Source organism: Ambystoma mexicanum, chromosome 3q (genome assembly GCF_040938575.1).
Source record: "Ambystoma mexicanum isolate Mex_15411 chromosome 3q, UKY_AmexF1_1, whole genome shotgun sequence".
NCBI classification, from domain to species: domain Eukaryota; kingdom Metazoa; phylum Chordata; class Amphibia; order Caudata; family Ambystomatidae; genus Ambystoma; species Ambystoma mexicanum.
The window spans coordinates 937,495,097-937,505,299 of NC_090926.1; the positions used below are offsets into that span (position 1 = coordinate 937,495,097).

At 43.6% G+C, this 10,203-nt stretch overlaps 1 protein-coding gene across 1 annotated transcript in view; it reads left to right on the forward strand.

The window, feature by feature from the left end:
- The window catches only part of KCNJ2 (potassium inwardly rectifying channel subfamily J member 2), a 31,890-nt gene extending 23,917 nt beyond the window's left edge, over nucleotides 1-7,973 (forward strand). Inside the window, exon 2 of the mRNA XM_069655092.1 lies at nucleotides 265-7,973. Coding sequence (XP_069511193.1) covers nucleotides 482-1,771 — 1,290 coding nt within the window. The 5' untranslated portion in view covers nucleotides 265-481 and the 3' untranslated portion in view covers nucleotides 1,772-7,973. The remainder of the gene's footprint in view (nucleotides 1-264) is intronic.
- The last annotated feature ends 2,230 nt before the right edge of the window (nucleotides 7,974-10,203 follow it).

Here is a 10,203-nt window from a genome sequence, read left to right on the forward strand (position 1 = left end):
GCCTGTAATGTCCCCACTAGTCTAGTGCCGTTGCCTATACCTCCTATACATCCTATGCCTCACTTTCTGCATACATTTCAAAATGGCTCCAAAATACAGACACACGTTCACCTTTTCGTATTAATTCACATTTTCGTATTAATTAAACTAGAAACACAATGTGGGTCTACTTTTAGAGGAATATTGAGAAGAATGCATTAATGTTGTATATGGCTCTATCTGGCTAGCCTTCCTATCTCACCTCTACTTTCTGTTCTCTTGCAGAAGATGTCCTACATATGACAGATGACACCGAACTAAGCCAGCTGAGCGTGCCAGAGGACCATCCTTGGTGAAAGCCAAGGGCCATTGGAGACTGCCATCTCCTTTTTTTTCCCGTCTACTTGTTCCTCGTGAGCTTTCAAAACTGTTTCTCCAACGGGTTTGGAAGAAGCTCAGACTGTTTTCTAAAGCAGAAGCGCCGCAGTCCACAACAGTAGTGATGGGCAGCGTGCGAACCAACCGCTACAGTATTGTGTCATCTGAGGAGGACGGGATGAAGCTGGCAACAATGGCCGTTGCCAATGGCTACGGGAATGGCAAGACTAAGGTGCATACCAGGCAGCAATGCAGAAGCCGCTTTGTCAAGAAGGATGGACATTGCAACGTCCATTTTGTCAACGTGAGTGAAAAAGGTCAACGCTATTTATCGGACATCTTCACCACCTGTGTGGACATTCGATGGAGGTGGATGCTGCTCATCTTTTGCCTCGCTTTTATTCTGTCGTGGCTCTTTTTTGGCTGTGTTTTTTGGCTCATTGCCCTTCTGCACGGCGACCTTGATGCTGGAGAAGGCAACAAGCCCTGTGTGTCGCAAGTCAGCAGCTTCACTGCAGCTTTCCTCTTCTCCATCGAGACACAAACGACAATTGGGTACGGCTTCAGGTGTGTCACGGATGAGTGCCCCATAGCTGTCTTCATGGTGGTGTTCCAGTCTATCGTGGGGTGCATCATCGATGCGTTCATAATCGGTGCAGTCATGGCCAAGATGGCAAAGCCAAAGAAGAGAAACGAAACGTTAATTTTCAGTAACAACGCAGTGATAGCCATGAGAGACGGAAAGCTCTGCTTAATGTGGCGAGTGGGAAATCTAAGGAAAAGCCACCTGGTGGAAGCCCATGTCCGTGCCCAGCTCCTCAAATCTAGGATCACATCCGAAGGCGAATATATCCCCTTGGATCAAATCGACATCAACGTGGGGTTCGACAGTGGGTTTGATCGAATCTTTCTTGTTTCTCCAATTACAATAGTCCATGAAATTGATGAAGAAAGTCCTCTCTATGACCTAAGCAAGCAAGATTTGGACAATTCTGACTTCGAAATTGTCGTCATACTGGAGGGGATGGTGGAAGCCACTGCAATGACTACCCAGTGCCGTAGCTCTTATTTGGCGAATGAAATCTTTTGGGGCCACCGGTACGAGCCTGTACTATTTGAAGAGAAGAACTATTACAAAGTAGACTATTCCCGGTTCCACAAAACCTATGACGTGCCCAACACGCCCCTCTGCAGTGCTAGAGACTTAGCAGAGAAGAAGTACATGCTCTCCAATGCAAACTCCTTCTGTTATGAGAATGAAGTGTCACTCATGAGCAAAGAGGAAGAGGACAATGCCCATCAGGTGCCAGAGGGAATCAGCACCCATATGCACCCAGAGCTGGAAACTCATAACCAAGCAGTAGTGCCCTTAGAGCCTGGCTCCAGACCCCTCAGACGAGAGTCTGAAATATGACTGGCCTATTGCCACTTGTTATTGGTGAAATTGTGTCGGTCACAAGCCCATTGAGCCCAAAGAGGGCCAAAAGCAGTTTGCTGACAGTGAGCGGTACTCGGAAACGTCCTATTGGGAAGTTGCGAACAACCTGGGCTGAACCCCAGCAGTGGAGAAAAGATGGACAACAGAGGACGAAGACAAAGAACTGGTCATGAATAGAAGGGACATTACATGATGTAGAATACATTACATATAAATATTGCTATTTTTATGACAAAACTTGAACTTGCAGGCAAGCTTGGGTTAAACTTTTTACCATTATATATCTTCATGAAGGGAACAAGAATGTTTTTTTAATGGCATAACAAAAGGCAACAAGTGTTGCCTTGAATTCGAATGTGCTGCTAACTGTGCGGATGGATGTTGTATTTTGACTGTCTTATATATTTGTATGCAAAATAATTTAACAGTCAGTGTTGCATTTATATGTCTGTTGAGTTTGGCGGCATTTGAAAAAAATGGAGAGATCTGCGCACCGTTAGTGGCCAAACCTGAGGTTATTATTTGAATGTATCAGGGCAGATAGTTGTTAGCTAAGTGGAATTCCTTTTGGTCACTCACTGTAAGGGTCATTATGCAATCTTAGCCAAAATGGCAGCCTTGAACACAAATTCAGTAGCGCTCTTCTTGTTTCGAGACAATTCTGTAAGCCTAACTACCTTTCTAGATACCAAAGAAAATGCTAGTATTTGCACGTTAAAGCTTTATTCATTGACAGAGGCTGCGCAAAATAGACTGTGGACCTCAAAACCCTTATTTGCACCTTAACCACAAAAGCTTTAAAAGAGTAATTTCGTAGATTGTGTCCCGCAGAAGGAAATACTCTCGTTTGGCCTGTGGACCACAGAGATGCCACTAGGCCGTGTGTCCCATAGCCCTCTTGTTTAAAAAAGAAGAAGACTTTAGCCTTTCAGAAGCCAAGGGAGCATTCTAAAAACTGAGCCACTAAGGATGTGTCACTCTATGACTTATCCCTGCACAACTCTTAAGGCACATGAAAGGTTCCACACCAAGAATGTTTATCAAGTTTTAGGGCCTTGGGCAATAGGACACAAAAGAGAAAAGAAAGTTTTGTCAACTGGCAAACCCTTGTTCTTCGGTTTATATTGGGGAATGAATCATCACAGGATCCTGGGAACGCATTGAAAATGTGTCTTTTTGTAGCAGGTCTTACTGTAAAAGAGTTTGTATTTTCTACCACAATATTTGGCTCACATGTATTGAAAGCCTTATTTGAGAAATGTGTGGGCGTAGGCCAAAATCGCGTTGATAAATTAGAACCGTTTCTCTACAGGTAACGCCTGCCCTGGCCCCTTGGTAGGGGATTTTGATTGTATTAATATAATTTAACTTTGATGAAAAGGCGAACATACTTCCTGCTTTTCTTCAAGCAGCGAAACGTCCTTGCATTTGTCATGAGCATGGTCGCCCTTTAACTTAAAAGAACAAATCCAGCACAACTCTTTTACAGTATGGTATCACCAAATGCCATTAAAAAAACAGCTTGTTTTAATCTCACTTGGTTTGGAATTGGAACCTGTGGTGGCCCAGGGCCCTGTTGTAGCCTCGCCTTGAAGGAAACGCCTGCAATCGCAGGGTGATGCTTGATAGGACAGAATTCCAAAGCAGGAAGTGAACTGCGGTCTGCACTTGAGTTCCCCCATGGTGTGAAATGCTGCGAAAAAATGGTAACCAAAAGATTCACGGATCCCCTCCGAACATGGAATGCTACTCCGACTGAGTGAGCCCTCAATGTATCTATGAGTAGATGACATTTGTAAGAAGTCACGTGCACTACCGGGACATTTGCAGTGATGAGGCCTGTCAAAGCAAACGATGGGCCTCCTCTTTCTTAGAGGGTTAGAGTATAGTGTCCCAGGGAACTGAACTTTGGACCCAAGCGTCTGAATAATTGGATCATCTGATGATATGGAAAATCAAATGTCCAGAACAGAAGTGCACATTTTAAACAACACAACAAATTCCTGGCAAATCTATCAACATGGCTTCAGGGAAAGGGAAATAGAATGGGGGTCGTCAGTGCACGTGAAACTGAACACAGCACCTTGGACTTTGTGAAGGAGAAACTGAACGCTTCGTACATGTGCTGCTATTGTCATATTGTTGCAAAGAATAATTGCTACCGTACACCAAAGAGTATTCAATGTGTGACATGCAAATGTGATGGTTTGTGTGGGGGGACGAGAAAGCTAGCGTGGAGGGGAGTTGTTCATTCAAAATGCACATTGGTGTTGGGGGGTGGGGAGGAATTTGAGCAGCGTGTTGGCGGAGATAGCACCCGAAACATTTTAAAACAAAGGGAAAAAAAGCGAATATTTGTGGTGCGGCCTATTTTTCAGACAATCAATGTGTTTTCTGGAATATGTTTTTGAGTGTACATTTTTTTTTATACAGCACACGTATTTTCATATTTAAAGCCAAATGTAAATATAATAATGTAAAGACAAAAATGCCATACAAAGTATAAATGAGTGCAGCAATGTTTTCTAGCTAGTACCATGATGCTACAGGTTAGCATGGATTTAGCAGATACAAGCCTTGCAGGACGCCAGCCGCTACACACCTCGGTTATTTATTTATAGCATGGTCCTTATCTTGTTTTTATTTTGTATAGTTCCTGGCATTTTAACAGCTACTGGCTTTCAGATGGTTCGCACCTGATTGACAGGCGTTTCCTTCTCGTTTTGCAATAACCCTTTGTCTTGACCGAATGCATCTTAACATTGCAGATTTGCACATGCTCGACGATTAGGGGACAGAGGCCTATACAGCATGATGAACAGATTTAACGGTACCCGCTCAGCACCTTAAATGCACTCCACTTAAAAATGACTTTGTAAAGCACAAGATGGCTGCCGGCTGCAATACTCTGGAACACACACACATTTCTGGGCTTGTGGGTTGGACTGGGTGAAATTGCATATTAACATGCCACAGAATGGAATAGCCAGTTTGGATAAAAATGCACACCCTCGGCAATTCCACCCACAGTGTGGATTTTTTTGTTTTTTTGGGTCAGTCCGTCTAATTGATTTTGCTGGCATACACGCCAATTGGAGAGGCTGAACATTCCAGCTATGCTTGCCATGCAGACGTTTTGCCAAGCCAATCCGAGGCCAGAATTTTGCACATGCTCTGATTGGCTGAAATGCCTGGTATTCCAGCCAATAGGGATCACAGACATTTCTGACTTAAAGATTGGCTGACATTTTTATATGCCTGGCCCACCACTAGCAGCAAAATTTGCGTATGGAATCACTGGGAATTTTTCCCCGCCAGCTCCTACCCCGACAAAATGCTGCCACATTTCTATTTGTGGGCTCATGTAAACCTTGTCAAAGACACACCACTGAAAGTAGATGTTGTGTTTCTAGGGGAAATACATGGTTGACCGACGTGCTTGGGTGATAGATGGAGTTTTTGTATGTAAGTTTTGATCCTTCCTGAAAATACTTGAATGGGACATTGTAATGATGTCTTAAGCAGAACAACATAGCACTGCATGCAGGAACTTTTTCACTCCTACTTTTTTGGCGTGCCATATTGCCTTTGCTAGTAACATGTGTCTTTTGTCTTTTCCTCCAAAGAATCATATTTGGCAGTGACTCTCAGATAGGTGTGGCAGACCCACAACTCTCTCCAGAAAGGTGTACACTTTCTTTCGAAATAATGACATAGTTGCATACATACATATATCCACAGTGTCTGTCCATAACCTTCTTGCTGCTTCTCAGTAATCTTTTATAATTCGTCTTGCTTCCTTTGCCGGAATGGCTCTCTCATGGGCTTGAAGGTGAATGCATGTGAAAGGTAAGCACTAAGTAGTTCTCATGCATGTTATGCATACGTAATTGAAAGATCAATTAAAGGACTTAACGCTACCACTTAAAGCGCTTACTGTTCAAATGCATGTTGCTTCTGTTTGTGTGTGGGGGAGGGGGCCAGGGGACAATCATTCTGATTTCCAGAGGAATAACTTCACGCAGATCCTTCTCATGGCAGGAGGAGTTGGCACAACACCCAGCATTCTATAGAATCATTACATTTCAAGGCACTGGGTTTCTGGGACAGTAGATTCCCCAGGATGTTGACCAGACCTTATTTTGATGAGGTTGCTATCCTACTACCTGACCTAATCTAGAAAGTGACTCGCCAAATCCTGAGCTTGTGCGGAGTTGGCTTTTTGCGCTTCTTATACTACACACAGGCACCCCCTGCCCAGAACAGATATGCGTATCTGTGTTGGAAAATGAACTCTTGCTTCTATTAGTGGCGTAAACGAGTGTACTTCTGTGGCAATGAATACGCGTTTAGAAGTCTGACTAGAACATGGATGCTATTTGAACGCAATGTTTATTTATATGTGGAACAGTCATCCATGCAGTTCATTTTGTTATTGTTTAAATTGCGGGCCTAGCTCAAGGGCAGCAGAGTGCTGTGCAGGGTGTGGGTTGCCGGCTTCTGGGCTGGCATCTTTTGACAGTAGCGCAGTACTGTGAGTTGCGTTCTGTGCGTCAGTCTGTGCATGGAGCAGAGCCCTTATGCTCAGCTCCTAATAGCACACTAATCTCGTTTTAGCACACAAGTCTCCTGACTAACCTCAGCATTATTGGAACGCGTTACAAGGCTCAGGTGCAGGCTTTCACTAAGAATCATGAAAAACACACCTATTACGTTAACCAGAAAAAAAGAATAGCAAGAAATGATTATGTTGATGCAAGCCTGCTGGCCAGAGGCATTGCGTGGGGGTGGCGGGGCTGATGTGGCTATAGCCACACGTCTTTTGGTTTTAGCCCCAGATAGAAGCTCAGGGGCTACAACCAAATGACTAGCTAACCCTGAGTCCCAACATTAGTGTAGCCCCAGACATTTTCTAGACCTACCAACACCCCTGTTGCTGGCGGTTTCATTTGTTTTTGTCACAGCAATTTTTGCCATGGCTGTTTTCACCATGGTGTTTTCCCCCCGGCTGTTATTGGCAATTTTGATTTTTGTTTTGTTTTTTGAAAGGGAGTTCTCCCCTCCTGCAACCCTCACCCACTCCTCGCCACCTCACCCACCACCTCCAAAACCCCTAACCAAACAAGCGGCAACACAAGGTGCGGTGACGATAGCATGTTTACTGCTGTATCCACTTATTTTACCGAAATAATTTTTTCTATGGATTTTTTACAGAAGTAAATCCATCTTTCCGATGGATATTTTTGAGTAAAACATCTATTGAAAAAATAGTTTTCGGTAAAATCACAGGTAACAGTTTGCCACACTCCTGACTAGTCCTAGCATTGTCAGCAAAGTACGGTTTTGTTAATCGTTAATAAAAAAAAAAAATCTTGATTAAAAAGCAGATAGATGAAAAGGAAGTGGTGGGAGAAGCAGAAATAAGAAGGAAGATGATGGGGTAGGAGGTGTCGTCGCATAGTGTATAAGAAAGAACGCCAAAAGAACAACATCTCACTGCTACAGAAGCCAAGGCCACCCACTGATAGTTTGGGCACCGATGTAATTACATGGATCCAAAAAAAGTACACCCTGTGCCTGACTCCATTTGTGATATCAATGTCCAGTGTTGGTGACGTCACAAGTAAGTGACAAGCACACGTTTATTGCACTTGTTTCAAAACACACAACCACTTTGAGACACATAGCTACAGCACAATGGTCCGGTAAATTATACAATTAATGATTGATCCATTCCAGTGTCTGGCTCAGCACTTGAATGTTTTGTGTGATACATTTTAATCACATATCTGACGGTGAAGACAAAGGGTTTTGTCATTTTCATTTGTGCCTAACCAGGGGCGCTGTTCATTGGAGTAAAACAATACGTACTGTAATGTCTTGAAGTTATGGCTGCTTTTAACCGTTTTAGGTAGAAAAGGAGAGCACCGTTACCCCGCAGCCAATTGAACTCTGTCTTACAATGTTGGCTTGCAGGTCTGGCCCCTTGAACAATCTTGGCATTTGACAATTGTTGTATATTTCTATTTTTTCCCGTTGGCAGCCTTTTTGTGTTGAAGTCTTCCTAAATGTACTGCACAAATCGAGGATTGTACAGATTTTTATATAAATATATATATATATATATATATATGATGTCTTATTTTATTATTTCTAAATAAAATGAAAACTGATCACATTTTATTTTGTCTGTCATTGGTGAGAGAATGTTGACTGCAAGATAGAGGGGAAAGGAAATATGGCACGTGGGGGAGTTGGGAGCGCAAGTAATCATGTATCATTTTACAGTGACATGTTATGATGAATAGCTCCAGGGCTGGCCTTAGGGCAAGGCAGACCAGGCGACGGTCCAGGGCGCCATAGCACCCCAAGGCACCATTAGCCCCCTGCCATGCCAGCTCTGGGGAGTCTTTCAAGGGCACACCCCACCAGGGCCAGGGGCACAGGGTGTGGGCACATTTTTCTTAAACAGTCTGGGGCACTGCCCCGCTAAGGCTGGCACTGAATAGCTCATCAAATAATACCCACACATTAATTTGTAGTTTCATTAGCGCATTACAGAAAACAAAAGACACAAGATACACTTGATAAAAAATGATATAAATTGGAAAATCAAAACAAGAAGACAAATAAAGAATCTCACAAATACTCCAGTGTAATGATATTACACTAATGGACACTTTTAACCTCCTCCGCTCCCCGACACTGGGTGCACAACCAAATACACTCTCACAGTCGGGGCTACCAATAACAAAAGAAAGTATTCTATGGTCTCAATTTCTTAAACTTCCACAGTGGCACTTGCTGGAAACTTGGCCATTTTTGTCCCACTTGACCATCGCATTCCCAGTTGGTAGTTGGCCTATTCAGACAAGCATAGGCAAAGTTAACAGCATTGTTTTTTTTAGTACACAGGGGATAGGCATTTGCTAGGTATGGCCATAAGGATGCTATGTGGTCATAAGTTTGCAACCTTTTTATAAATGGTGCATTACCGAGGCATATCTGATCAGATCTCTGTCCTCGGCTGAGGCCTCCCTTTGGAATAGCCTCCCGGCCACCCTGAAACTTGAGGTGAACCATCTCCGGTTCCGGAAGCACCTCAAGACCTTCCTCTTTGCTTCTGCCTTAGCCCCCCCCTCTCCCTTGCTGATCTGTTTCTCTCGACACTGTGCACCTGGCCACCACTGTCCTTCGGGCCCAGGTACCTGCGCACCCTACCTCCCTCCTGCACTGCCTCTGGCCATCCTTGGCACTGGGATCTGTATCTGTACCCATACAGTCCCCCACTCTTCCTCTGCACTTATCAGATATACCCTATCTGACTATTCATGCATTTGCCGTGTGTCTGGCTGCACTACCTTTTTGTCTGCACTTATTTATTTATCCCACTTATTATTTATTCTGTTCTCTACTATGTCCGCATTTTCCACTTCTCCCCCTCCACGCACTTTCCACCTCTTCCCTTTTCCATGCACTAGCACGTTCTTAATGTCACTGGGCCTAGTAAGATCGTATTTTGTTCTCCCCTGTTCCCCTCTGTTTGCTTGGTCGCGCTCTGAAACACATTTGTATGAGCGTGATATAAATAAAATATCATATCATATAATAGTAGTGCCTGGAAAATACTTAGCTCAAGTATGTACATAAGCCAAAACGTTTGGCTTTGTCAGTGCTTGTTTTTACCAGGACTACAGTGCAACAAACAGAATTAAATCAAGAAACTAGAGGCACACCCTAGTTAAATATAGTGTATTACAATTGTAACGCCTATACTTGTGCCTTTAAGCCGTTATTTACCAGTTGACTGCTTAGAAATAATCCTATTAGGCGAAAACCTGATGTTACTGCTTAGCAGAGCTAGCTCAAAGAGATCCAAGGAGGATGTGCTTTTGGCAGGAAGGGGCAGGCAGTGAGTGGGAATGGCCATAGAGATCAGAATAGCCATCGGCAGTCAAGGGGAGGGTAAGTAACCAAAGAAAACCCACAAACTGTGTGCCTCTCCTTGCATGTCATCTCTCCCTCCCATCTGCACTCCAATACAATAGTTCAAGCTTATAGGTTGCGCTTAAGTGCCTCCTAAAGTCAAAACTGAAAAGGCAATACAACTGCCTGGCTCTATGTTTTACGACTGTCGAGAGGTACCATTTAAGCCTTGGTTAAACGTATATTCAGGGCTGTGCAAACTATCGGAGCACAATGACACCCTCTCCTGACTTTTACATCTATGTACCTCCCAATAGTGCTCTTTAATAGTCTTGGCATGTGTTCTCCTAAGGACCCTGTGGTTTTACCAGAACCAATTTTGATCTGACTACATCTCACGGATCTAAGTTAAATACTTGCTGCCTCCAATGCCATTTTGTCGATCATGGTAGGGACAAGAAAATGAAAACCAAAAAGTAAGG